Raw genomic sequence first — 27,994 nt, forward strand, 5'->3', positions numbered from 1 at the left:
AATAGAAATGGGAAAGGCGGTTGGGAGGCCGGAAGCACCGACGAATCAAGAGCCTGGAGGCAGTAAGTGTTGGGTGCCTTCTGGGAAGAGCAAGTTTTGTCATGGGAACCAGTTGGGTCACAATGCCAGGCAGCTTGTGATACAAGGGGCCAGGTGCATCAGTGGCCAGAACAGTGGGTGCTGTCTGAATTCGGAGAGGCCCAGTGTCGTCCCAGGTGGGGCTGCTGTTAGCTTGTCTGGTGCTTTGTGAGAATTAGACACCCCTTCTGAGACCGTAGCCCATGTGAGCAGAGCCCAGGGTGTATTTCAGCCCTGTCCTCTAGCCCCCGATCCTCCTGGATTGAGCAGTGCACAGCCTTTATAACCATGCTGGCTTATGGGGAAGGTGGGCGTTGAGCTGGGGATTCAACCAGTCTAACGTGGTTATGGAGGCAGTTGGGGGAAGCCAAGAGTTCTTGATTCAAACGGACCAGAGCTTGAGTGCAGGTTTCTGCTGTCCTACGAACGGACTCAGCCTTAGTTTCCTCATCCACAACGTGGGGTGATGATAATGTCTGCCGAGTGGGGATTTGAGGTTGAATCAGTGAGACGTTAAGATATAACTAGGGTAAAACCTAGTTCCATAAATGCTACTTCTGGGGGCGCCTGGGTGGCTCCGTGGGTTAAGCGTCCGACTTCAGCTCGGCTCATGATCTCATGGCCCCTGAGTTCGAGCTGTCAGCACAGAGCCCAGAGCCTGCTTGGGAGTCTGTGTCTCCCTCTCTCTCTGCCCCTCGGCCACTTGCGCTGTGATTCTCTTTCTCTCTCAAAAATAAATAAACGTTAAAAAAAATTTTTTTTAAAATAAATGTTACTTATGTTACCATGTTGATGGTGTTCGTGGCCAGCATCCATCACTCCCAGGAGCTGGTCCACCAAATACGGAGCTCTATGTAGCCACCCAAGGGCCATCAGCTGGGGGGGGGGGGGGGGGGACCACACTGCCTTTGCAAGCACGCCAGGGCCGGGACTCAAGTGCATTCAGAGATTTCTCAGTCCAGGGATTGGAGAGCCCAGGTTAAGGGGCGGAGTCGAGGGCCAGGCACTGCCCTAGAGTTCTGACCCAGGAACCTCCCTCCCTCCGCCCAATTTTCCTTAGCGCTCTGACCTCATCCTGCTGGAATGTTCTCCTCCGTGGAAGGGAGCAGTGATCCATGGAGCTCATCAACTCCTGGCCCTCAAGGGGGGCCCGAACTACATTGTTACTGTTTATACAGTGTCTGGAAGAAGAATGGTAATTGTTCTCTCAATATGGACCACCAGGGGCTTGTGACAAGAGGCCAGAAAGAAAAGGCAGAGGCAGCCCAGCCACCATCCCCAGCCGCTCTTAGTCCAGGCTACCTGGATATTTTTTTCTCTAAAAGTCATGGGTCGCCTGTCTAAACGTGACAAGAAACAAAGGAGCTGAGCCGGTGTAGGCAGGTGGTGCTGACCCGATAGACGGGGTGGTCTTCCCCTGCATTAGTCTGTGCAACATCTCCCCCTCCCCTTCCGAGGGACAACCACAGTACCACCCTCGAGCCACGGGGGCACTTGGACCGGGCCTGGCCAATCCCCATCATCTAGCCAAAGAGATTGGCCGTTGGACACGTGACTTGAGCTGGACCAATCAGGGTGCTTCCCTGAGTCTATATATGGATACTAAAGAGAGATTGTGTCTCGCCTCGGGTCACTAAACCCAGATGAAGAAGCAGTGACCTTCCACGTCCCCATCTCCTACGACAAACTCAGAAGTCCAGCCAAATGATGGAAAAGACCTAGATGGTGACCAAGACGGAGATGGAAAAAGAAATATAATTCGCTATCTCCCGAATTTTCAGAGTCCTGGAAAAAAGCCTGCTCTCACCCTTCTGTATGTGGCCTCATGCTACTCACCCTGCCTCCAGTGGCCACACATCTCCTACAGGGCCAAGTCCAAGTTTCTGGCAGTAGCCTCCACAGAGCCCTGGAACCCCATCTCAGCAGCAGCCCCTCGCTGTTTAGCACTGTGTCCAAAAGAGCAAGATTATGTGTGTATACACTATATACATATACGACCATGCACATATCTATGCATGTACTTTTAACTTACATAAATGGCTTATGTTTGCGGTGGCAATTTGTTTCTGGCCTTTTTCCCCACTCACCGTTGTTTTGAAGCTCCGTGCATGATGCTCTGTATGCATCTAGCCAGTGGCTTCTAATGGCTGACAATTATTCAGCGATACGGATCTACACTGATCGGCCCTCCACTCTCCCAGGGAGGGACTGATACCCACGGTGCCACCCGAAACACTGGGAGGAACATGCTGTACTGATACGGCTGAGAATGTCTTTGGGGTGTATATCTAGGAGTAAAGCTGGTGGACTTAACTTTGTTGTTGTTTTTAGAGAATTTTTTTTAATTTTGTTGGGGTATAATTGATATACAAAGAAATTGCACACATTTAATTGCACACACGTCTGGATGACTGCCCACAAAGGCCCACACCCATGATACCATCACCACAACCAAGGTACTAAACACACCCGTCACCTCCAAAAATTTTGCACGGACTTACCACCAAATTGTTCTCCAGAATGGCTGCCCCAGTCTAGTGTCCACGAAAATGCCCACATCCCTGCCAACGCTTGGCATCGACTGGCTCTTTCATGTTTTCAGTAAACTAGGGCTATACTGACACGTTCTTATTTTGTTTTGTTTTGTTTTTAATTTTGAATGTTTATTTTTGAGAGAGAGAAAGCGCGCACAAACGTGGGCACACGCATGGAGGAGAGGCAGAGAGAGGGAGACGGAGTTTCCAAAATGGGCTCCACACTGACAACAGAGAGCCCGATCTGGGGCTCGAACTCACAAACCGGGAGATCATGACCTGAGTCAAAGTCAGACGCTCAACTGACTGAGCCACCCAGGCACCCCTGACATGTTCTTGTTTAATTTACCACCCTCTATTAGTGAGACGGAGCATTTCTTCATATTCTTGTTAAGCTGTGGGTTTCTTCCTCTATAAATTGCTGATTCTTATCTTTTGACCATTTTCCCAATAGAGTTACTATCTTTCCCTGGTTGATTTGTGGGAGCACCATCTCTGTTTTAGGTGTGTGCCCCCTTGTTGGCTACAGATATTTCCAATGTTTCCCCCAGTCTATCATCCTAGTAACTGTAACTGTATTGTATTACATTGGAAGAGAGGCATTAATCCTGATGTTATCAAACTCATCTCCTTTTTTTTTTTTTTTTGAGACTTACACTTTGGGTTTTTTGAGGTTTTGCTTAAGAATGTCCTTTCCAAGTGGTGCCTGGATGGCTCAGTTGATTAAGCATCTGACTTCAACTCGGGTCATGATCTCACAGTTTGTGAGGTCAAGCCCTGCATTGGGCTCTGTGCTGACAGCTCGGAGCCTGGAGCCTGCTTTGGATTCTTGCCTCCATCTCCCACAGTTTGTGAGTTGGAGCCCCACATCAGGCTCCCCACTGTTGGCACAGAGCCTCCTTCAGATCCCCCATCCCCCTCTCTCTCTGCTCTTCCCTGGCTTGTTCATGCTCCCCACTCCCCACCCCGTCAAAAACAAATAAACATTAAAAAAAAAAAAAAAAAAAAAATTGCCCTTTCCAGGGCACCTGGGCAGCTCAATCAGTTAAGTGTCCGACTTTTGATTTCAGCTCAGGTCATGATTTCATGGTTCGTGAGTTCGAACCCTGCATCAGGCTCTGCACTTTACAGTGTGGAAGCTGCCTGGGATTCTCTCTCTCTTCCTCTCTCTCTGTCTCTCCCTGCCATCTCTAAATAAATAAATAAACTTAAAAAAAAAAAAAAGAAAAAAGAATGCCCTTTCCAATCCTTTTCTTAGTCAGAAAGGAGAATTGGCCTTGGTGGCCACAGGTGGGAAGTAACAGAACAGATTGCCTGGTGAGGCCAGAGAGGCCCAGGTGAGTCAGGATCCTGGGTCGACAACCCAGCCGTGTGGCCTGGATGAGTCACTGGGCAATCTCGGTGTCTCCACTGGGAAAATGGGGATGAGACCAATACCTTAAATACCCAATTCTTAGGGTTGCTGGGACAGCTCGGTATGAGACACATGTCAATGCTTGGAGGGTGCCTGCCACAGCGTGGGCGTCAATAAATATTGTTATTGCTGTTACCTGCTGTATGAGTGTCCTCCGACTGCCCTAACAAATTACCCCAAGCAGGGGGGTGCTGAAAACAGTAGAAATGTATTCTCTCACCATTCTGGAAGCCAGAAGTCTGAGAGCAAGGTGTGGGCAGGGCTGGCTCATTCTGGAGGCTCTGATGGAAAATGTGTTCCGTGCCTCTCTCCTGCCTCATGATGGTGCGGCAGACTTTGACCTTCTGTGGTCTGTAGCTGTGTCACTCATGTCTCTGCATCTGTCTTCATGTGACCTTCTCCTCGGTGTGTGTCCGCTTGTCTTCTTATAAGGACACCAGTCACCAGATTCAGGGCCCACATTAACCTAGCATGATTTCATCTGAACTGCACTATACCCGTAAAGAGCCTATGTCCAAATAAGGCTGCATTCTGTGGTTCCAGGTAGACATGAATTGGTGGGGGGGGGGGGGGGGGGGGCCATTCAATCCTCTACACCTGCTTTCAAGGAGCATAGAGTCCAGCAGATGAGATGGGAGAGGGACTGATCATACTGTGATTCAGAGCCAGGTCCAGCCCAGGAATAACAGGCAAAGTGCCTCGGACAAAGAGGCTGTACTCAGAGTGACGAGGGCCACCTACCCGTGGGGATGGGATTTCAACCTTGCTCCTGGTTCAATCAGGAATTTGCTAAATGGTGATAGGCCAGATGGGCTGTACAGGAGGAAGACCCAGCTTCGAGCAAGACCACCTAAGGCTGTTTGCTTAATAAACAGTCACATTTAAGATACGTGTGAAATCGAAGATAAGCAAGTCAGTATATGGAGGGCCTCAAGCTAAATAAGAAGCTTGAATTATATCTGGAGGCAATGAGGGGGCCCCAAAGGTTTGAGAGTTTTCTGGAGAATATTGGCAAAGGCTTAATCTTGACTTTAATGCCTACTAATTTAACTTTGAAATGCTGGGCTGGCTGTCTCCTTGGACAAGTCCCCATCACACCTCAATCTGCCCCTTGCAATGCCGTGTGCAGGGCCATATTCCATAGTGTGTTTAATTTTAGTCTCACGGTCACTGTGAGACCTCCCCCCTCCCCACAAAGCATGGGCATTCACAACCAGAGGTTCTATTTTAGCCAGGCCTCCTCTGAAGAATATGCAGTGATCATTTGGAAAACGATCAGGTTAGATCCCTACCTCACACCCTATGGCAGAATAAATTCATAAGGAGCCAGAGCTCCAAGTGTCGAAAGTAAAACCATACAAGTGCCAGAAGAAAACAACACGAGTGGGTTTTTTGTACTTGGGAATGGAAAAAAAAAAAAAACTTTCTAAAAATGGCCAAAAAGAAACAAGAAAAGAAAAGGCCGCCAAATTAGGCGGCCTCCCCCAAAGAAAACAAAACAAAACATCTTTTGTGCGGCAAAGAGGAAACTAAGCAAAGTCAAAAAATAAATCAGCTGAGAGAAAATATTTGCAACTTATACCACAAGCCTCCTAATATATACGGAGAACTCTTGGACTCTTTAAAAAAAAAAAAACCACAATTATTTCATAGCAAAAAAGGGGCAAAAGACATGAGCAGAAAGTTTGCAGAACAAGAAATTGTAATTGAGTTCAGACTTCTGGCCTCCAGAACCACTGGGGAATAAATTTCTGTTGTTTTAAGCCATCCAGTTGTGGGCATTTGTTACAGCAGCCCTCAGAAACCTATACACTGACCATAAAAAGGAATTTCTATAATTTAATAATACACTGAATAAATAAAAATCTGTGACTTTATAGTGATACTCAAATTTTAGGGGAAAAAAAGAGGAGAAGAGAGCAAAAAGATCCAATTATGCCAACACCTTCTGATGAAAATCAGCAATTAAATAAAAAAGATTAGGGGCACCAGGGTGGCTCAGTCTGGCTCTTGATTTCAGCTCAGATCATGATCCCAGGGTCATAGGATTGAGCCCCAAGCTGGGCTCTGCACTGAGCGTGGATGCTGCTTGGGATTCTCTCTCTCTCTCTCTCTCTCTCTCTCTCTCTCTCTCTCTCCCTGACCCTCTCCTCTGCTCATGCTCTCTCTGTCTCTAAAAAAAATTAACTAATTGAGGGGCACCTTGGGGGCTCAGTCACTTAAGCATCTGACTTTGGCTCAGGTCATTCAGGTCATGATCTCACAGTTTGTGAGTTCGAGCCCCACATCGGGGCTCGCTGCTGTCAGCATGGAGCTCGCTTCAGATCCTCTCTCTCTGCCCCTACCCCACTTGCTCTCTCTCTCAAAAATAAATAAATGAACATTAAAAAATCAATTAGTTTTTAACAAGAGAGAGAAAAGATTAATCGTTTACGTACCTCATATTTGTTCGTTTAATGAGGGAAAGCTCTTCTCTCCAGAAAGAATGCCAGATAACAAACATAGCAGGAACGGTAGGATCCGAAGAATCACCATTTGCAAACTCCAGTGAAGGGACTGACTCAGGCCAGGACCAGCAGTGGATGCTGAACCCATTAGGGAAAGACTGTGGGGGAGACAGTGCTCACATAAGGACAGTCCTACTCCACAGACTGCTTCTCAACTCACTTTTATTTTTTTTTAATGTTGATTTTTGAGAGAGAGAGAGAGAGAGAGAGAGAAAGAATGAGCGGGGGGGGGGGGGAGAGGGAGAGGGAGACACAGAATCCTGAGCAGGCTCCAGACTCGAGTTGTCAGCACAGAACCCAATGTGGGGCTCGAACCCATGAATCGTGAGATCATGACCTGAGCCGAAGTTGGACGCTTAACAACCGAGCCACCCAGGAACGCTTTGACTCACTTTTATCATGGAGAGAAACAGCTGTCACCACTTTAACCAGCTGACCAAACTGGACATCCTTAAGGTGGGGCAGCCTGATATTGGGGATGTTCAATACCGTGCAGCCCCCAGCTATGAGGGAGGGGAGTAGCTGTACCGAAAACATCCCACCTGAATCTACTCAAGCCTTGGCCCCAACTTCCAGCCAGCATGGGGATGGAGGTACAGGTTCAACGGCACCATGAGAGATCAGACAAATCCAGAATGCAGGACCTTCCACCAGACCGGTCTTGGCTATTATGGGGGAAACACAAAAACAAAAACAAAAAACCCAAAAAACCCTGCAAACAAAATCAGCATCAAAAGAAAGGGGTAGGGGGCGCTGTTGTGTCAAAAAGGACACTAAGGAAACCAGCAAAGGCCGTGCTTGAAATTGGGCAAGATCCTGATGTAAGAGAGCAAGTTTAAAAGGAAACTGGGGGGAAGAGGAAAAAATGTGAACACGGGCAGGATATTCAATGGTACTGGGGAATTACTGATAATTCAATAACTGTAGTTACAGGACGATGTAAGGAGTATCTGTTTTTAAGAGATACACACTCAAGTATTTATGGGTGAAGTGTCGTGAAGTCTGCAATAGACCTCCGGAATGTTTTATCAGAACAAAACGTATTTATACATGCGTGCCTATGCATATAGAGAGATAAACCACGCTTGGCAAATGTAACTATTGTTGAATCATGGTGGTGGATATATAGGTGATCGTTGGACGTGTTTCATTTACTTTCTTGTTTGAAAATCTTCGCAATAAAAACTTGAAAAAAAATATTTGAAGATCAAAAAAGAATTGAAATGGGCAGCGCAGGAAAAATCTGTGATCCCTGCACCTCCACTTTTCCCATCTGTGAAAACGGGGGGGCTGGGTGGGATGGTTGGTTCTTAAACTGTGGTAAAATACACATAACACAACATTTACCATCTTAACCCTTTTTAAGTACCCGGTTCAGTGGCCCGAAGTACATTCACGTTGTTGGGCAACCATCAGCACCATCCACCTCCAGAACTTTCTCCTCTTGAAACTCCATCCCCATTAAACATTGAACTCATTTCCCCTCCCCCGCCAGCCCCTGGCACACCCCGCCCCCCCCCCATTCTACTTTCTGTCGCTAGGATTTTGACTTCTGTAGGTCCTTCATATGCGTGGAATCATACAGGATTTGTCTTTCTGTGTCTAGCTGCTTTCGCTCAGCATCATGTCCCTTACGTTATCCGTGTTCGTCCTTTGTTGTTGTTGTTGTTGCTTTTAATGCATATTTATTCACTTTGGAGAGAGACAGCATGAGTCGGGGAGGGGCAGAGAGAGAGGAAGAGAGAATCCCAAGCAGGGTCCGCACTGTCAGCGCAGAGCCAGACGTGGGGCTCGAGCCCACAAACCGTGAGATCGTGACCTGAGCCGAAATCGAGAGTCAGACGCTCAACCGGCTGAGCCGCCCAGGTGCCCCCGTGTGTATGTGTCCTTTGTAATCTACAAACCACTCATCTTGCAGAAACGCATGGACATAACACCACTTTTGAAGGACATACTGTCTGAGTCACGAGGGCACTGGGTCGCCACCCTCTGCCCGGCATCTAGGTCGCTTTCTGGGGTGGAGGAGACCTTCCTGCACACTCATGGGGTGATAAGAAGCAAGAGAAGGAGAAAAATGCTGTCCTTTGGGGGCTCTGATAAAATGGCAAGTTGAAAATCAGTGAAGGCAGCCAGTACATGCAAAACAGATGTCAGCTGGGTACAAATCCCAGGAGCTGGAAGTCTCCCTCCTGTGGATTCCGTGCAGTCAGCCTACAGGACATTCCTAGTGCCGACGGGCAACGGAGAGCCGGCCCTTTCCCAGACGTGTGTGAATTTCTAGTCCTCTGCAAAGGCGTACGCGTGCCTTCCTGTGGCTTCCTGCTTCTGTGTTCCCTTGAGGCTTTGCTTCCTGGGTCTGGAAGCTTCAGTAAAGCCCCCAGGTCCAGGCAGGCGTGGGAGGGACACAGGACCTCTCCCTGCTTAACAGCCTCAGCAAACTCCTCTTCCCCGGGGAAGCAAGGCCACCACTCGCCGGGGCTTGACTGAAGAGGTTAGGACCCACCGGGAGATCGTCACACTCCCACGGTCGGCTGGTGCACAAACACGCACACATATTCACATGCACACATATTCGTGCACACACACACACACACACACCCCACACGCACTGCTTGCACAGACTTGCATACACGCCTTTCATGCTTCGTGATCCTGTCATGTGCCGGGCGTGGTGCTGGGGAAACACTGGGCGGTAGAAATGGGGGGCTGGGGGGACCCATCCCAGGGGGGATCGGACAGATCGCCCACACTTATCTTGTGCGGACTTGGCTCTGGTGTCAGCCTCGCCCGAGGGTCGCTTCTTGGTTTTCCATCATTCGGTCGATAATCCAGGTGGCAAAATGCTCCCGCGGACTAACAGGGACGAGGCTTGTGAGGCCCCTCCGCCCTCTCGGGCTCAGGTAGATGATCACAAAGCTTTCAGTCCTTCCTCCTGCCTGCAGCTCCTGAGCGAGTGTCCTGGGAGTATCCGGGGAACGTGAACGTGGAAGTCATCGGGCGTTGAATGAGCAGTAACCAAACGTCACGTGTTTCATTAATAATCAACCTGCTATGTAAATTAGCACAGCCCGCCTCATAGCAATCAGGCTGACACCGCCCTGTTTTTCTGCCTTTTTTCCTTCTTTTAGGTCCTCAGCAGCTAAAGCTGCTCTTGACTGTCTCATTATAAAGAGAGAAACTGCAGAATTCTATCCCCAGCTACTGCATATTTCTGCTGAGAAGCAATAAGTCACCCCTACAAAGCGTTTTCATTTATAAACGTTTTTGCATGGGTTAGCTCGTTTGCTACCTGCAACAACCCCAGGGTAGTTTTATCCTTGGCCCCATTTCAGAGATGTAAAGTCTGAGGCTCAGGGGAAGCTAGTGCCTGCTCGAGGTCATGCAGCTGGTTGTGAGTCAAGACCAGGCTGCATCTGGACGCCAGAACGATGCTTCCATTTCACCCCAGTGACTGGAGAATTAGACCTCCTCTCTGCGGATTGCCACTGAGGATTTCTGTTTTATCGGACGCAGATGATACACCGAGGTTAAAGGCAGTGAAAAAAGTCACCATTGTGAAGGGCTTTCAAGATGATTGGGAGGCCAGGGCCCCAGGCCTGGCTCTGCTTTGTAGGCTTCTCCAGGCCTCAGTTTCCTCTTCTGAAAGCTTCGGTGGCTGGATGGGGGAATCTGTGGTTCCCCCGGCTCACCAGTCCCCAGCCGCCTCCTTCCACGGAGTTTCCCAGTTGCTTGAGGGACATTGTTGGACACCTTCTGAGGAGGGTTCCGGGTGAAAAGTCACTGTCGGGGCGGATGGAGCAGGTCCGTCTTGGGGTCCCCACGTGCCCTGTTTGACACCCCCACCAGGGTTGCTGGGAGGTACCAGGCAGGAACGCAGGCCCTTTCAGGCTGCTGGCCCACACCCCCTGCCTGGGCAGAGCACCCCTCCTTCCACGCTTCTCTGAGGCAAACAGACCACCTAGTGAAGTGAGTGCACCCCGCCTCATGGTCTCCCAAAGGGTGTTTCTTGTCTCCATCTGGAGATTCCTGGAGGCAGGAGGGTTGAGCTCACAGATTGGGGGAGGCATTGTCTGACGGTGTGGTACTCAATAGCAAAGGATCAATAAAGATTTGTTCGAATTGAAAAACATTATAGGCACGTATCCATTTGTGGAGAGGGGAGAGAGAGCCTGGAGGGTGGGAGTCAGAGGGAGGAGGGAGGGAGGAGGGAAAAAGAGAAACTAAAAAAACACATATCGGGACATGCATACTCTTACTTTTTTCTTTCCACTCTGATCACTCTTGTAATTTAAGCCGTAATTAGATGAATGGATGGGTGGTTGGATGGATGGATGGATGGACGGATGATGGATGGATGGACGGATGATGGATGGATGGCCGGACTGAAGGTCCGATGGTTTCAGGCTGGTTTTTGCCGCAGGAAAAGGAGGCAGGAGCGCCACCGTGTGGCTGTCTGGTGAATTGCTTCATCCGGAAGAGCAGGGCGCCTGGGTGGTGGGGCTGTTGGCCCTCAGGGCACCGCCAACCGCGGAGTCGCGAGTCGCAGGCTGCGGGGCTCCCGCCACCTCAACTGCCTGCAGCTCCTGGCAAGCAGCCTGGGCCAGGAAGGAGCTCCACAATCTCCCTGAATGCCTTGAGTCGCAACAAGACAGAGGATGGGCGCTTTTCTGGTAGAGGAGGGTGGCCCTACGGCACAGGGGCCCTGGGGCGCCCCACCACCAGGGGTCCTGATGTTCCGGGGTGGGTGGCCTCAGCTCACGTTTGTTGCATTCTGCATTCTGTGGCCATTCTAAGCCAAGGCCAGAAAGGTGCCCGAGGTGGCACTGCTGATGCTGTGTGCTGGGACCGCAGCCTGGACCCTTGCTGCCCACCCGGCACGTTCACCGCCCTCATCTCCCTGGCCGCCCCCGAGCCCGCCTGCACGTGTCTGGGATGTCGCCACAGAGGGTAGGGGGGCTCTGCACACTGCCCACTGCCGGGCCCTCGGGTAGCAGCGGCTCTCGCTTCTCCAGCCTGGCCGTGCTCCCTACAGGCCAGCATCAGGAGGAGAGTCTGTGCCGTGGCCGGTGAGAGAGGGCTCCCTAGCATTCCTGCCTGTGGGTGGTTGCTGGTCCCATCGAGAAGCAGCTGAGTGCCCACTGACAAAGAATCCAAGGGCCGTCCGTCATGGGTGGTCCCGGGGATTGTGGGTATCTGGGAAGGCTTCCTGGAGGAGGTGAGAGCAGAACCGAGCTGAACATGGGAAAGAGGAAGGGCAAAGGCAGGGACTGGGATTTGGTCTCCAGCAGGGACTAGACGCAGCATGTCCAAGTGACAAAGAAAGGACGCTTAGAAAGTGGAAGGTGGGAGGTGGCAGCCATGGCCCAGGCACCTTCCTGGCCTTATTCTGCGTGGTGACAACCGCTCTCTCTACTCCCGAACTCACCCCTGCCTCCTGGAGGTTGGGGCAGGAGGATCGGCCAGCCCTGGCCAATGAGAGACCCCGATCCCTCCCACTGGCACGGCGATTGGTGCGGGGGCGATGGCTTGTGACCGGGCTGGGCCAATCAGAGTCAGTCTGGGGCCTCTCCTTGAAACCACGGAGAAAGGGGCTTCTTTTCCACTGGGGTTTCTAAGATCGGGGACCACAGCCGACCACGTTGGTGATCTCAGCCCCAGGATAAAAGCCAACAGAGAAGAAAGCAAAGCTGAGAGATGGAGAGAGACAGATGCAGGCGTGGATTCTCCACTCGTTCATTCATTCACTCTGTAAAAACACCACTAGGCAAACTCTATCCCTGCTCCTGTAGCGCTTCCATTCGGCGTGGGCATTCAGGCCAAAAATATATATGAGTAAATACAAAGGCGATAAATCAACAGGACAATTTCAGATAATTATGAACACAAGAAGAACAAAGGGTAGGATGATGGGGCAGAAAGTGACTGGGGTGGGAAGGTCTTGCTTTAGTTGCTGGTCAAGGAGGTCTCTCTGCAGAGATGACATTTCAGCTGACCCCGGAATGAGTCAGCCATGGGGAGATCTGTCGCAAGGCCATCCAGGCAGAGGGGACAGCAAATGCCAATGTCCTGAGGCGGGAATGAATGAGATCTAGACAACATCGTCTGAGCATTTGGATCCAGCCATGCCTGAAGCTGAGCCTTTTCCGTGACATGAACTAATGGTTCTGTTGTTGTTACAAATTGGGTTTCTGCAACTTGCTTTGTAAAAAGTGCTGTCATTTGAAAGAGGTCTGACACCGAAAAACATTGAATGCTGGTCCCTGAGGCCGAGATTTGTGTCCTGTTAGGTAAAGGGAAATCACTGAAGGTTTTTAAATTGAGGACGAATTTTCCTGACCTGCTCCTTCTTTCTTCTCTAGGCTCATCTCCCCTGTGTCCCACCCTCCCCTCTCCTTGTCCTGCCCTCTACCCTCCACCCGTACTGAACTTGGCTGCTGTCAGTTCCCTGGAGGTCCCGCCTCCAGCTCTTTGACCATGGTGTTCCTCCTTTGAGACACTCTTCCCTACTTTCCTTCTCCCAAGGAACTCAGCCTGGCAGCAACCTAGATATCACTTCCACCAGCTTCATTAACTCTCCTTACTCCCCAAGTCTGGGTTCGTTTCCCCAAGCCCGTGCTCCTTTGTATACCGTATCTACACCACAGTACTCATCAGCCCGATTTATAAATTTTGGGGTACTGTGTCCCACCTGCCTAGACCAGGAAGGAGCCCATGACGGCTCCTGTCTGGTTCTTTATATATAAATATATAAATATATATACATATATATATAATTTTTATTTTTATATTATATATATATATTTTACGTTTTTTTAAATGCTTATTTTTTTTTAATTTTTTTTTTCAACGTTTATTTTATTTTTGGGACAGAAAGAGACAGAGCATGAACGGGGGAGGGGCAGAGAGAGAGGGAGACACAGAATCGGAAACAGGCTCCAGGCTCTGAGCCATCAGCCCAGAGCCTGACGCGGGGCTCGAACTCCCGGACCACGAGATCGTGACCTGGCTGAAGTCGGACGCTTAACCGACTGCGCCACCCAGGCGCCCCCTAAATGCTTATTTTTGAGAGAGAGAGAGAGAAACAGAGCATGAGTGGGGGCGGGGCAGAGAGAGAGGGAGACACAGAATCGGAAGCAGATTCCAGGCTCTGAGCTGTCAGCACAGAGCCCGACGCGAGGCTCGAACTCACGAGCTATGAGATCATGACCCGAGCCGGAGTGGGATGCTTAACTGACTGAGCCACCCAGGCGCCCCCTGTCTGGTTCTTGTTGGAAACCCCAGCATCTGGTGCCTAGCAGGCACTCGATAGACATGTATTAGCAAAGACGGTTATAGACTGAATGTCTGTATCCCCCCAGAATCCATGTTGAAGCCCTGATCCCCAGTATGATGGTATTTGGAGGTGAGGGCTTTGGGGAGGTGAGTAGGTTAGATGAGGGTGGGAGCCCCTTGATGGAATTAATGTCTTTATAAGAAGAGTACAAAAAGCCGGAACTTGAGGACTCTCTCATTCTCTCTCTCTCTCTCTCTCTCCCTCCCTCCTTCTCTTTCTCCGTCTCTGACAAGTGAAAACTCAGCAAGAAGGTGGCCCGACTGCAAACCAAGAAGCTTGTCCTCACCAGAAACTGACTCTGCCGGCACCTTGATCTTGAACTTCCCGGTCTCCCTGCAAGAAATAAACGTCGTTTAAGTCACCCGGCCTGTGGTATTGGGTGGCAGCCCAAGATGACCAAGACAGGGAGGAAGCGCCGAGGGAAAGAGGGCAGAAGGAGGAGCCCGGAACACGACAGGTGTCAGTGGTAACTTGAATAAATGAGTGGATGACCCGGCACAGGGCTGCTGGAGGGATTTAGCCCTTGGGAGAGGCTAAATGAAGGTGCTTCATTGCCACGGCTGCCTGCTAAGGCCAGGGGTGTTGGAGGGGACCCCGGGGGCCGGGAGGGCCTGCCTGATGCTGCATGGGGGCTCCGCAGGCCTGGACCCTGCTGTCCCACAGAGGGGTCCCAGTGGCTCCCGAGAAGGCCTGCTTTCACTTCCATTCCGGGCTGGGATCCTGGGCTAGGAAGAGAGCCCCGGAGTTGGTTACTAAAGGGGGGAAGATAAAGTTGGGGGATTACAGCCTTAGAACAGCAGCTGGCCTGCGTCTGCCCATCTCAGCAGCTTTACCCCAAACAACCAAACACCCCAAATGCAGAAAGGGTGGGTAAAGTAAGCCACAAAGAACTGCGAGACCATTTACTATGTTAATAAAAGCTGCGAGAGAATTGGGGAGGCTCTAAATAAAATCACACTCGGTGGAAAAAGAAAAGACCCGCTGGTTACGCAAAATAGAACTTTTTAAACATTTATTCGTTTTTGAGAGACAGAGCTCGAGCTGGGGAGGGGCAGAGAGAGAGGGAGACGCAGAATCCGAAGCAGGCTCCAGGCTCCGAGCTGTCGGCACAGAGCCCGACGCGGGGCTCGAACTCACGGACCGGGACATCATGACCTGAGCCAAAGCGGGACGCTTAACCGACTGAGCCTCCCCAGGTGCCCCTGCATAAGCAAAATATAGATGTGCACATATAATACAGTGAGGAGGGGAAGAAATGGGAATTTGTGCTTAATGTCCTTGGATTATTTTTTAAGTTTTCTGTATGATGACACACAGTTCTAGCTGACTGTCAGCAATGTGTAAGATCCAAAGAATACTCCAGATGTTTCTACACTCTCTCTCCACCAAGGAGAGACGGAGGGCTGAGGGCCATGGTCTCCTGTGTGCGCCCTGCGTGCTGCGACCCACGCCCCCTGCGGCGGGAGCAGGCCCAGGTGACCTCGAGGCAGGACCCAGTCGCAGAACAGCCTCGCCCAAGACCCCCTTTCTCCTCCTGTCGGTCTCATCGGACCTGCGTGTTACCTCGGGGCTTCCTGTCTCCAAACTTGTTTTCTTACGAGGGAAACATAATCTCTCCAGTGCTGGGCTGGGAAGGCATGCAAATCAGCCTAACAGTGCTCGGTTTTGTGAGTTCTCCTCTTATGCAAAACCTCCTGAAATAAATCAGTCATCCCTAAGCCGTGGGAGGCTTGAGGGGCACAGGAGGGAGAAGGTGGGGGAGCAGGGGATGGGGCCCCAGCCTACCCCCGGGTCTCCTCGAGGCCGCCAGATGGCGGCACGCGCAGGGCCTGGGGCCCAGAGTGCAACCTGCAGGTGGCCGACGGGCTGGCTCTCGGGGCAAACGCCCGGGCTGCTCCTTCCCCTGTGCTGGGGTCAAGTCCGGGGAAGCGTGAATTTGACCTTTCTTCTCAAAGGTCACCTCTGCAAGGACGAGTGGAGCCTCTCTAGGGACCGTCTGGGTGGCTTTGGAGCCCCGCGCTCCTGGCTTGGGATGGAGGGAGAGAGACAGAGACAAAGGAAGGAAGGGGGAAAGTGACGAGTTTGTACAAAATCAGGTGTACGAGGCAGCACTTTATTTTCACTTTAATTTCTTTTTAATGGGATGATTTAGCCGCTCCTTTCTCTTCCAGCAGGTCTGGGGCGCGGAGGGGCGCAGAGCGCCGCTCCCAGGGCGGAGGGCTGGCGGGCGGGAGCGCCGTCGGGCCCGGGAAGCTTTGATAAGCAAATGCCGGGGCGCTCTCTATTGGCTGCTCCTTCACCGCCAGATTTTGACACAAATAATCAGATTGAAAATCAAGGAGGGGAACAGAAGAGGGAAAAAAAAAAAAAAAACAGAGAGAGAGAGTGAGAGAGGGAAAGGGAAAAAAAAAAGGAGAAGTATCTATTGGAGCAGAGTCCGAGGTTGACAGAGTGGAGCCGGTCCCCAGAGAGGCTGAGTGAGGTTCCCACCAAGACCCGCCACCGATCCGGACGCCAGGTGAGGGCTCCATCCCATCCTTTTCTTTTTAAATTTGCATGTGTGACTTAGGTTGTTTCCAGGCAGGTTCCCGGGGCCCTTCTGCAGTCATGGGGAGAATGAGGTGGGCTCGGAGGTCTCTTCCATGGGGCACAGCTTTCAGTGTTTGAACCCGGCCGGGGAGAAGGCAGTGAGAGGCAGAGCCCGTGTGGGAATTACGCCCTCTGCCAACCGTGCATAAGTACCCTTTCCAAAACCCCATCGGGTCTGCCAAGGATCACCTGCGTGTGCGAGGTCATACCCACACCCCGGATCTCCCAGGGACCTGGCCAGAGCGTGGGGCGACACTCCTTGAGGTGCCTGGCTTGGGTGGCGGGGAGCCTGGGGCACCGACTGGCTGTGTCCCCCCCCAACCCTCTGAACTTGGCTTGTCTATAAAACAGGAGTGAACCCCAGTTCCTGGGACACTTTGAGAGTGAGCGCCCTCTCATCCAGAGCCTCGTGAGGGGAGAAGGGAGAGTGCCTTGTCCACTGCCCTGGCCCCCAGCCTCCAGGAACGAGAGGGCTGTAGAAGGGCACATGTCGTCTCAGTCTTTTCTACCTAACTTTGGAGAAAAACCCAAGATGAGAGTCTGGGCGTCTGGGGTGAGGTTCCCGCTCTACGACAGGGTTTGTTAAGGGGGAAGGTGGTCCCTAGAATCGCTGTGGGTAGCTGCTTGTGTACATTTTTCTGAGAGAGTCTGAAGTTTTCACGAGTCGCCTAGAGGGGGCTAATGAATTTGCAGGCTCCGAACTTGGTTCTGGCACGAGCTAACTGAGCTGCACCTGCCCGCGGGGCTCACGCCTCCTAATATTTCTTCGTAAGCAACGGACGGGGAGAAGATTTCAGTCTTAGTGAGCTGGCAAGTTTCTCGTCCTCGGAGGTGGTACACAGGGGACGCTTTATGTACGGAGATGTGTGAGATGGCCTTCCAGCTCAAGATCTGGGGGTCGGTATGCTGGTTTCCCTGCAGAACGTTCCTGGGGAGCATCAGAGACCCCTATCTGGGTTGCGTTTGATGGATGGAGTTAGTCAAAACCAATGCAGAACATTTTCTCGAGGTTTTCAGGAGGGTGGGTGGGGTGGGGGTCCTCTTGGAGAACCACAAGGACTCCCGACGTGTCTGGGGCCAGATCGCCACCAGGAAAATAGCCTGATCACATGGGATCTCGACCCTTTTCGGCAACAACAGAAAACCTCACCCTCCTTAATTTAGAGGGAGGTTTTTTTGTTCATTTGTTCTCAGGCATTCAGACCGACGGGAGCCGCTCCAGTTCAGAGATGTCGGGGAAACGTGTTGTTCGCTCATTTGTGTTCTCATTGTGGTAAAATACACGTCACGGGAAAGTGACCGTTTTCGCCATTTTTTGAGTGTGCAGTTCTGTGGCATTAAATGCATTCACAATGTTGTGCAACCATCACCACCGTCCATCTCAAGAACTCTCTTCATCTTCCCAAACTGAAACTGCCCTTTCTGCGTCTATGAATCTGACTTCTCTGGAGACGTTGTATAAGCCGAGTCCTATGACATTGGTCCTTTCGTGACTGTCTTATTTCGCTTACACGTGCCCTCGAGACCCATCATGTTGTGGAAGGTGTCAGGACCTCCTTCCTCGATACGGCTGAATAATGGTCTGTTGTATGGAACAGCCATATTTTGTTTGTCTACCCCCTGCTGATGGACAGTTGGGTTGTTTCCTTCCATCTTTTGGTTATTGCGAACAGCGCTGCGATCAATTTGGGTAGACAGGCATCTGTTTGAGTCCCTGCCTTCCGTTCTTTCGGGTGTAAGCTCAGAAGTTGGTTCACTCAGGATAATTGCAGTCTCTCAACGTAAGAGGAAGACGGGAGAAGTGCTTGCAAATTTCAAATAAGAATAATGACCGCTCTCCGCGCGGGGCCCCTAACACCGCCCCGGACCCATTTCCCCTGACTCTTACCTGGAAAAGGGTTTTTAATTTTTGTTTGTGTTTCCCCTTGAGTCACGTCTTTAAACAGAAAGGAAGTCTGAAGCGTCCTCTATCACTGACTCTGAGAAACGACGGAGTCTTACCCAACCCTCCCAAAAAGGGAACCCGGGTGATGAGTTTCTCAGTCAAGGTAGGTCAGTCCCGCGTTGAAGGTCAACAAATTGTGCATGGGATTTTAGAGCAAAAGGGAAGTTTAGAAATCTCTTAGTCCAACGGTCCCTTTTGAGAGATAGGAAAACCAAGCCCCAGGTTGGAGGCTGACGTGGTCAAGCTCAAGGTCGCAAAATCAGACCCAGCCCCACGGGAGGCCCGAGGTGTCTCGTCGTGGGGAAATCACAAGGCTGCGGCTCTGCGTCCGCCTGGAAGTAGGGGTGTGGGGCTGAGATTCTGACCCCGAGGTCGGGGCACCCTCTATCGGGATCGAGGGTTTTGGACGAGATGTTAACACCAAGTCTCTTTCCGGAGGCCGATACCATCAAGACCTCTGTTTCATGAAGAAATCTTAGGGTTCTTTCACAATCTCTGCTCCGAGCCCTTTCTCAGAACCGTCGAGTGAATCAAAACGGTGTGGTTGTTAATTAACTACAGTATAGGTGATTGGTTCCTGTTTTTTTTTTTTTTTTCTTTTAAACTCAGCTAACAGGGGCCAAAAGGAAGTTCTCATGGTGTGTTTGCCCCCACGGGCGCTTAAAGGCTGGGCCATGAGGCTGGCTGTGCCTCCCTGCCGGGCTGAGCTGAGAGAACTTTCTGGGGAGGGAAGGGGAGGAAGCTGGGGACTCTGAGGGGATCACCAGAATGGGCCCTGAGGGTCGCCTTCCTCCAGCCGGGGACCCTGCAATCTGGGCCCGCTTGCTCATGCACTTGTGCTGTCCTGGGTTCTAACCGGTTGACCTCTATGGGGTCCTCAGGCTCTGAGCCCAAGGGAACACCAAAGCTTCCTGAAGGAAGTCTTTCTCACCTGCTTCTCCACTCAAAGCTCTTCAGGAACCCACGTGGAACTTCTGGGTTCTGAAAAAAAAACAGGGGGATCAAAAGAATTGGATTCCCCCCCCCCCCATCTCGCCCCACCCACCAGCCTTCCCTCCCTGCTCCAGGCAGGCAGAACCACAGATGCCCACGGGCAGAGCCCTGGGCCAGGAGTTCAAGTCCCAGCAGAACAGGAACACCGGGCCTGGACAAGCCACTTTCCCCTCTCAGCCTCAGTTTCCCCCTGTGAGCCTGGAAGACAACTTTGTCCCCAGTGGGTGTCAGTTTGGTGACATCATGCACACCAGGGAGCTTCAAATGCCTTCCTTAGCGTGTGGAAGGAGTTCCCTCTGCACAGAGTAAGCGCCCGCCCGGTGGTCTGACGGTCAGGAGCATAGAGGCCTGGGGGGGGCGGCCTGGGATCTGCTGGGGATCATGAGCCAGTCTCTAAGCCTCTGTTCCTCCTCCGTAAAATGGGGCAGTAGCAACTCAGCCCCCAGGTCAGAATTAACCGAGCTAAGGCCACGCAGACGCTGGCCGCCAAGAAGGATCTCCTGGGATTCCAGCACTGAAGCTTTAAGGCCTGCCTTTGGTTCTGACTTCCTAATAAGATACTATATAAAAATAATAAATCATCTTTTGATGGAGAGACCATGGTCCCTTGGAGGCCTCTCCCTGCCCCCCCCCCGCCACCCCAGAACAAAAAGCAAAAAAAAACAAACCAAAACCCAGTCCCCACCTCCCCCCGTGTGTGTGTTGGGGGGGGACCCCCACTGGCTCTGCCTAGGGTCTGGCCTCCCCAGGGGGTTCCTGGGGCCAAGAGTTAGAAGGGGAAGGAAGGGGGCTGTGAGGAGCCCGGGTGGGGGAGGGGGAGGGGCAGGAGGAAGAAGACTGTCCCGGGGAGATAAGGCCACCGCAGGCTGCCCGACAAACCTGGGGGGGGCCAACAGGCCAGGCAAGCCTTGTGAAGGCAAAATCTGACAGCTGGACGGGACCCCAGGGCCTTCAAGCCCCACCTCCTCGTTTCAGATCCCAGAGGGGAAGGGCCTGGAGCATGTCCCTGGTCCCGGTCCAGGGCTCAGCCCTGTCCTCAGAGTGCACCTGCTTTGGGCGGGGTACTGGGAATGCAAATGGACAGGCCAGGACAGGATGTGGGCTGTGCCTGCCTTCCTGAAGCTTCTTCTCCCATGGGCTGAGACGCCACCACCTGCTCTGTGCTCCTGCAGCCCAGGCCCCACGCCAAGCACTGTGCACATTTGTTTGCAAGGAGGTCCTTTCTGCTCCAACAGTCGCGGGAAGGTGGGTTGCGATCCCCATTTAGCAGATCTGGACACTGAGACCTACAGCGAGGAGGGCAGGGCCTAGGATGACCCGGGAGCAGAGGGGTCTCTCCAGACTCCCGATGCCCTGGGGGCTCTGGTGAGGGGCAGGCAGGCCTGGGCACAGCTGGGGGGGTCCGTCTCCTGCCTCGTTCGGGGTCCTCGCTGGGGGAAGGAGTTCCTCCCTGGGCCTGCTCCAAAGGCAGGGCTCCAAGCTGCTCTCTCTAATCTCCCTCCTCCCAGCCGGTTCCTTGCCTTGGCCTTATCACCCAGCCCTGGCTGTTGTTGGAGCAGCTATAATCCTTTTCCCGCGCTTGGCCCTGTGGTCCCTGCAGCCCTCCGTGGCTGCTGGCCTGGGGAAGGGGGTTCCTGCTCCAGTGCCCGGGAAAGGGACCAGCAGAGGAGCCACCGGGAACGGCATTGGCAAAGTATTTCCTGCGCCCCTGCCTGGGCATGGCATGGGGGTGAGGAGGAAGGAGCACCACCCAGATGCTCTCTGTCTCCCAGGAGCCCTCAAGGGAAGCCGGGAGCATCAAGGTGTTCTGGCTCTGCCGCTCCCCGACCCCCGCCCGGGGCCAAGTACAGGTCCCTTACTGATTTGGGCCTCGTGTCTTCCCCAACCCCCTGGCCGCTGCCCACTGCTCGGTTCCTGCAGTTGGCGGACATTGGCCTCCTTCTCCACGTCCGGCCTCCCAGTAGGGTGCACTGGTGGTCTTCTCCGGCCTTGAGCCCCACACGCAGCTCCTAGCCTCCCCTCCACCCCCATGCAGAGAGAAGGCTCCTCCCTCTCTGGGCCCTGGACTCCGGGCCGGGGCCACGGACAAGGGGCGGCCCTGCTCTGGCTGCATCGGCACCAGGGTAACGCGGATTTGCTATTGGGGTGGCCCTGATGCAACCTGCCCGCCCCCCGTCCCCTCCGTGGTAAGCACTGAGCACACGAGAGACCCAGTGCCAGGCACCTGGATGCCATGCCTTACAGAAAAGGCAGTAGGCCCAGAGAGGTTAAGCATCTGCGCCCAAAGCACACAGCGGGTGAGCCGAGATTCCAACCCATGAGCATCTGACTCCAAAGTCTGCACTCGGACCACCCCTTTCCGTGGCCTCCAAGTGCAGACGCCGCAGGGGTGAAATTCAGCGTTCTGGCTGCGGGGCCCACGGGGGAGGCACCCCTGCCCTTCCTCCTCTGCTCCCAGTGCAACTCAGGGCGTGTGGACAGGAGCAGGCTGACCCCGGGGGTTTCTAGAAGGTGGGTGTATTACTGCAAGGGAGCAGTAGGGGAGGGAAGGTTAGGATTTCTGCCATAGGAAAGTACTAGAAACCGGGTGGCTTAAACACACAATTCATTCTTTCAAGGCTCTGGAGTCTGGAGATCCAAACTCAAGGTTTCAACAAGGGCAGTTGCCTTCTGGAGGAAGGAATCTCCAGATTCTGATTCGTGGATGCGAGCCCCACGTCAGGGTCTGAGCTGACAGCATGGAGTCTGGAACCCACTTGAGATTCTGTGCCTCCTTCTCTCTCTGCCCCTCCCCCACTCTCTCTCTCTGTTTCTCTCTCTCCCTCTCAAAAATAAATAGACATTACAAAAAATGGGGGGGGGGGTGCCCTGGGTGGCTCAGTCGGTTAAGCGTCCGACTTCGGCTCAGGTCATGATCTCACGGTTCGTGGGTTCGAGCCCCACGTCGGGGTCTGTGCTGATGGCTCCGAGCCTGGAGCCTGCTTCGGATTCTGGGTCTCCCTCTCTCTCTGCCCCTCCCCCGCTTGTGCTCTCTCTCTGTCTCTCAAAAATGAATAAATGTAAAAAAAAAAATTAGAAAAAAATTTTTTTATCCGCCAAGACCCTATTTCCAAATGAGGTCACATTCACAGGTTCCGGGGAGTCATGAACTTCTTTTTTTTTAAATTTTTTTTTTAATGTTTATTTATTTCTGAGACAGAGCGTGAGCGGAGGAGGGGCAGAGAGAGAGGGAGACACAGAATCCCAAGCAGGCTCCAGGCTCTGAGCCGTCAGCACAGAGCCCGACGCGGGGCTCGAACCCACGAACCGTGAGATCGTGACCTGAGCCCAAGTCGGTCGCTCAACCGACTGAGCCACCCAGGTGCCCCAGGGGTCGTGAGCTTCCGGGGGACACTATTCAACTCAGGACAGTGGGTTCTGACTACAGGAGGCGGCTCCAAAATACAGAGAATGTTGTCCTCTTGTCCTTCCCAACCGTCCTCGCCCTCTCTCCGTGCAGGTGTGGGGTGTGCGCTCACAATGCCACGCTCCTTCCTGGTAAAGAGCAAGAAAGCTCACACCTACCACCAGCCCCGCCTCCAGGAAGATGAACCCATCTGGCCTCCTGCCTTTAGCCCTGGTGAGTCAGAGCTCCCCTGCTGTGCCCACCCGGGGCTCCCTGTCCCCCGTGTTGGGAAGTCTGCAAGCAGGGGGGGCGCGGCATATGTTGGTTGAACGAATGAATGAATGCACCCGTCCCTTCTGGCCCCTTGGGATGACGGAAGCTTCCAGATTGGAGCTGGCCCTCCGCAGCTGACATGTGGGTCCTAACCAGAGTCAGAAAAGATCTAGGGCTGAGCTCAGGTGCTCAGAAAACTAAGCCTGGTCCAGGAGTTCTCCTTCTGGGTCCCCTTTGGCCACAGCCCTGCTCCCCCCATCCTGGGGCCCGGTCAGGCAGGGCCCGTGCGCATGAGCAGCTGGGGACAGCAGCAAATGGGTCTCTGGGTCCCCATCATCTTGGGAAGGGTGTCTCCCACCCCACCCCCTGCTCCCTCTGGACTGCCCAGAGCTGTGGCCGGTGGCTCTGATGGTCTTGTCTCCCCACAGGGGCCAGGGACCAGGTCCTGAGCAACGATCCCGTCCTCAGCACCCTGTTCCCGAACCAGCGCCTGGCCTGGACTGACCTCAAACGGGAAACAGAGCTGGAACTGGACCAGAGCCTGACCAGGACGGCCTTGGTGCCAGGTAGGCGGGCTGGGACCCCCGGCCATCCACAACCCCCACCCTCTCCCCCCCCCAACCAGTGCAAGTGGAAGGAAGGGTGGACGGACTCTGGAGTCAGGAAAGAGCGACGAGGTCACCCGGATGCGATCTGAGCTCTCCAGCTTCTGCCTGGCCCCCTCTCGGACGGGGCGCTCATACCCAGCTGAGAGCTTCTGTGTGGTGGGCGGGCTGGTACAGGGGGTGAGGTGGGCACTCTGCGGGTGCTGAGGGCGTGTTTCCGGGGTGAAAAGGTGAGGAGCCACAGTGAGGACCCAGGCCCGCTCCCACAGTAAATATTTGGGTTGCAGACCCAGACCCTCATTGTGAGGTCGCTAGGTGGGGAGGGGTGGGGAGTGGCGCCCTAATGATAAATAAATGAATCGCCACCATACATGTGTAGACACGCGTCCCGCTCTCCACAGAGGGCCCCGCTGTGATGCCCCGATCCCAGGACAGGGACTCCGACTCACCCCCGTTCTACAAGCCCAGCTTCTCCTGGGATGCCCTGGCCTCCTCCTATGGCCACAGCTACCGGCAGGCCCCCTCCACCATGCAGTCTGCCTTCCTGGAGCGCTCCGTCAGCCTGTATGGGAGCCCTCTGGTGCCCAGCACTGAGCCGCCCTTGGACTTCAGCCTCCGCTGCTCCCCGGGCATGGACGCGTACCACTGTATCAAGTGCAACAAGGTAAGCAGCTGGGGAGGGGCGGCGGGGGGCGGGGGGGGCTCACGGGCCCTGCTCTGCATCCCCTCTGCAGGTCCCTGGCAGGGGCAGGCGTTCACAGCCGGGGGTCCCCTGTGCCGCGAATCTCGGGTCCTTTGGCGGGGTCAGGGCTTCAAAATGCTCGTCCCCATCACGGTGTTTGAGCCCTGACCGTGCGCCAGGCCTGTGCGAAGCACTTGACGCGCCTGAGCCCTGGGACGTGGATGAAAGGCTAAGGTTCAGAGAGGTTGAATCACTTGCCCCAGAACACACAGTAAGTAGACGTCAGTACCAGCGGGCTGACTATTCGGCCTCTAGAGAGGGCCGGGAGGGACCTTTTACATGCCCCCACAGCCCCCGTTTTAGAGACAGGAAACCGAGCCACAGAGAGGGAAAGGGGCCTTCCCAGGACACACAGCAAAAGCCAGCAGAATCGGCAACCCCGTGCTTCCCCTCCTTTATGCCCGTCTGTGCCTGGGCACGGAGGTGGAGGGGTGGGGCGGCCTTGGGACGCCAGGCCCGGCTCCCCGTCCGCAGCACCGCCCCCCCCCCCCCCCCCCCGCCGCCGTGGCCTCACGCTCTGCCCTGCCCTCAGGTGTTCTCCACCCCACACGGGCTCGAAGTGCACGTCCGACGCTCCCACAGCGGGACCCGGCCCTTCGCCTGTGACATCTGTGGCAAAACGTTCGGCCACGCCGTGAGCCTGGAGCAACACACGCACGTCCACTCCCAGGTAGGCAGCTCGCCAAGCACCGCCCCCCCGCCCCCGTCCCGCTCTGTGCTGCCCCCAGGAAGCCTGGGAGCTGTGCCTGGGTCTCTCGCCCTGCCCCTGAGGGTGACACAGACCAGGGGTCCTTCCCTCCCCCATCTGGGTCCCCCAAACCTGCTCTTCCTAAAAATGATTACATGATATATATTTTAGAAGTTGTTCTTTATAGAGAATGTTTGTTCTGTAATGCTAGTTATGTTACAGTTTTCCCAAAACTGTATATAACATATACAATTATAACAAACTTCACTCCCTGGTGGACCAAATCAACCTCACGTGACGTTGGAAGAGGCTCCTGGCCCAGTGGGATTTCGGGGGACAGAGAGATGTCCGTGACACGGAGAAATGGTCCTGCCCTCTGGGTGATCAGTGCAGGTGTCCTCAGCTTTGAGGCTCTCGACTTCGAGAGTCTTGGGGTCAGGCTTCAATGTCCGTCTTGTCCCACGTAGCCCTTCTTGAATATTCCATTCCAGGGAAAGCACCCGAAATGACCTGAGTTGCTAACACCGGAGTAAATAGAAGCTGAGGCAGGAAAGGCAGGATATGGTCATGAGAGCTTGTGAATGCAACATGTGCTCAGCTCTCCACCCTTCGAGGTCATGGCTGCTGTTGTAATGTCCAGATGAGGAAACTGAGTCTCGGGCGGGGGGGGCGGTTAATGACTTGCCTGAGGTCATGTTGGCCTATAAGGGGCAGAAGCCAGAATTGGGCCCCAATAATACAGACCCTTAACCACAGTCCACGACGATGCCCCAGATCAGTCGGTCTATCAGTCAGTCAACAAACGCATGTCGAGGCTTATTTTGCATGGGATACTGTAAAGGTTCCAGGGAAAAACCCACAGGAGGCCACTCAGGCCCCATGTCTCGGCCCCCGTTGGAAATGCAGAAATGGGGGTCTCTGGGGCCTCTCCTCCAGGCCCCGTTCTCGAGGCCACCCCAACGAGTGTCCTGTTCCTCAGGGGATCCCGGCAGGGCCCGGTCCTGCACCCAGCGTGGCAGTCCCGGGTCTCGAGGCCCCGCCTGCGCCTGACCCCCCGGGGCCTCGTTTCCTCCGGCAGGAGCGCAGCTTCGAGTGCCGGATGTGCGGCAAAGCCTTCAAGCGCTCATCCACCCTGTCCACGCACCTGCTCATCCACTCGGACACGCGGCCCTACCCCTGCCAGTTCTGCGGGAAGCGTTTCCACCAGAAGTCGGACATGAAGAAGCACACCTACATCCACACCGGTGAGGCGCCCCGGGTTCCCCCGCCAAGCCCGCCCCTGCCCAGGCGCAGCCTCTGGGCGCCCCCACCCTCCTCTGTTAAAAGGTCCCCCCGGTTCAGCCGAGGGGGGTCAAGTTACACAGTGAGGGGGCGCTCCCCTCCTCGCGGAGGGCCGGACGCACGGTGCTATTTAAGCACACATTTAGCGCCTGGGAAAAACACCAGGAAAGAAACAGCAAACGTGTGCTCTCTGGGTAGAAGTGAGAAGGGCAGGCGACTTTGTCTTTCATTCCTTCATTCCTCCAGCCATTCGCTCCCTGGCTGCGAAGCGAGTGCCTCTTTTGCACCAGGTGCTGGGCACGTTGACAAAACAAACAGGATGGACCCAGTCCCTGCCTGATCTCAGGGGGCGTAGGGGGGGGGGACAGAGTTACAGTATTCCGGTCGGGGGGTGCAGGGGGTGACAGAATTGTAGTATTCCCGTCTCCCTCTTGTTTTTTTTAATGTTTATTTATTTTTGAGAGAGAGAGAGAGAGAGAGAGAGAGCGCGCACACGAGCAAGGTAGGGGCAGAGAGAGAGAGGGAGACAGCACGGAGCCCGACGCGGCGCTCGAACTCACAAACTGCCAGACCGTGACCTGAGCCGAAGTCGGAAGCTTAACCCACTGAGCCGCCCGGGCGCCCCTCCTGTCTCCCTTTTGTAGCTCTTTTCAAAAGCGAACGTAGGCGGGCCGTGAGATAACACATGGTGAAGTTCGGAGAGCAAATGCAGGGCACCGGGGCCGGGGGGTGGGGGGGGGTGTGGCCTGGCACAAGGCCCTTGACCCCGTCCTTGCTGCCCCGCAGGTGAGAAGCCACACAAGTGCCAGGTGTGCGGGAAGGCCTTCAGCCAGAGCTCCAACCTCATCACCCACAGCCGGAAGCACACTGGCTTCAAGCCCTTCAGCTGTGAGCTGTGCACCAAAGGCTTTCAGCGCAAGGTAGACCTGCGGCGGCACCGGGAAAGCCAGCACAATCTCAAGTGAGGCTGCACCCGCCCCCGGCTCCGGGCCAGCCCGCCCTGAGGTCCCGAGACCCAGAGGGAGGCCGGCCTCGTGCACCCACCCCCCCCACCCCCCCCCCACCCCCAGTCCCCTGGAGTCAGCACCGGACGGGAATCTTGCAGCCTGTTTTGAGACTCACGAAATTGCTGTGTGACCTCGAGCAAGTGGCTTTCCCTCTCTGGACCGACATGTTCCTGCGGCAAAGGGTGGGGACTGGGTCGGGTCTTTTCTGAGCTGAAGTTGTCTAGAGATCTAAGAGCTTGGGCGCCTTCCCCAGGGCAGAGCCCAGAAGGCCAGCGTAGCCCGCTGTGGACAGGGGGAGGCCGAGAATAGACCGGAACTGGGATCCACAGAGAAATCTTCCCCCCGCCCGCTGCCCTTCGTGCTGAGATCTGGTTTTCAGCGGGCCTCTTTCTGGCTGCCACGGATGGCCAGAGCCTTCTCCTGCCCCAGAGGGAGGCCTGACACCCCTCTGCCTCAGGCAGTGCTGCTGGCACTCAGCTGGCCATGGGGGTTCCAGTTCTGCTTTGAGGCCATGGGGCTGGAGAAAACAGCAGTTACCGCCATCAAAAGCCTGTCCCTCTCAACTGCTGTAAATCCAAATAAAGACACAGGTTTATTTACATTTGACCCGCGTCTAACAA

The 27,994-nt window shown here is 54.1% G+C and overlaps 1 protein-coding gene and 1 long non-coding RNA gene across 9 annotated transcripts; one reads left to right on the plus strand and one right to left on the minus strand.

Moving 5' to 3' along the window:
* Window positions 1-1,628: 1,628 nt before the first annotated feature.
* LOC115499874 lies at window positions 1,629-18,337 on the minus strand. Its single transcript, XR_003964310.1, has 3 exons — window positions 17,845-18,337; window positions 17,516-17,526; window positions 1,629-1,639 (listed from the first exon to the last, which is right to left on the minus strand). It is a non-coding gene; the product is annotated as an uncharacterized LOC115499874 (long non-coding RNA).
* Window positions 15,761-27,980, plus strand: GFI1B (growth factor independent 1B transcriptional repressor). 8 transcript variants are annotated; one of them, XM_030294086.1, is made up of 8 exons: window positions 15,761-16,384; window positions 22,893-23,012; window positions 23,480-23,617; window positions 24,058-24,320; window positions 24,931-25,068; window positions 26,066-26,330; window positions 27,154-27,328; window positions 27,628-27,980. In XM_030294086.1, exons 2-8 carry the CDS (start codon window positions 22,913-22,915, stop codon window positions 27,650-27,652), a joined length of 1,104 nt encoding a protein of 367 aa, XP_030149946.1. In that variant the 5' UTR covers window positions 15,761-16,384; window positions 22,893-22,912; the 3' UTR covers window positions 27,653-27,980. The 8 variants fall into 8 exon arrangements, with proteins under 8 accessions (XP_030149946.1, XP_030149951.1, XP_030149952.1 ...); XM_030294092.1 differs by having other exon boundaries at window positions 15,763-16,384; window positions 26,165-26,330; XM_030294089.1 differs by lacking the exon at window positions 15,761-16,384 and adding an exon at window positions 16,449-17,008.
* Window positions 27,981-27,994: the final 14 nt, after the last annotated feature.

Source organism: Lynx canadensis, chromosome D4 (assembly GCF_007474595.2).
Source record: "Lynx canadensis isolate LIC74 chromosome D4, mLynCan4.pri.v2, whole genome shotgun sequence".
In the NCBI taxonomy this organism is placed as follows: Eukaryota; Metazoa; Chordata; class Mammalia; order Carnivora; family Felidae; genus Lynx; species Lynx canadensis.

Coding starts and splice junctions, on each gene's coding strand:
- GFI1B (XM_030294086.1), top strand. CDS start 22,913: ATGCCACGCTCCTTCCTGGTAAAGAGCAAGAAAGCTCACACCTACCAC. Junction 24,321..24,930: donor ACTGTATCAAGTGCAACAAG/GTAAGCAGCTGG, acceptor CCCTGCCCTCAG/GTGTTCTCCACCCCACACGG. Junction 27,329..27,627: donor GAAAGCCAGCACAATCTCAA/GTGAGGCTGCAC, acceptor CGCCTTCCCCAG/GGCAGAGCCCAGAAGGCCAG.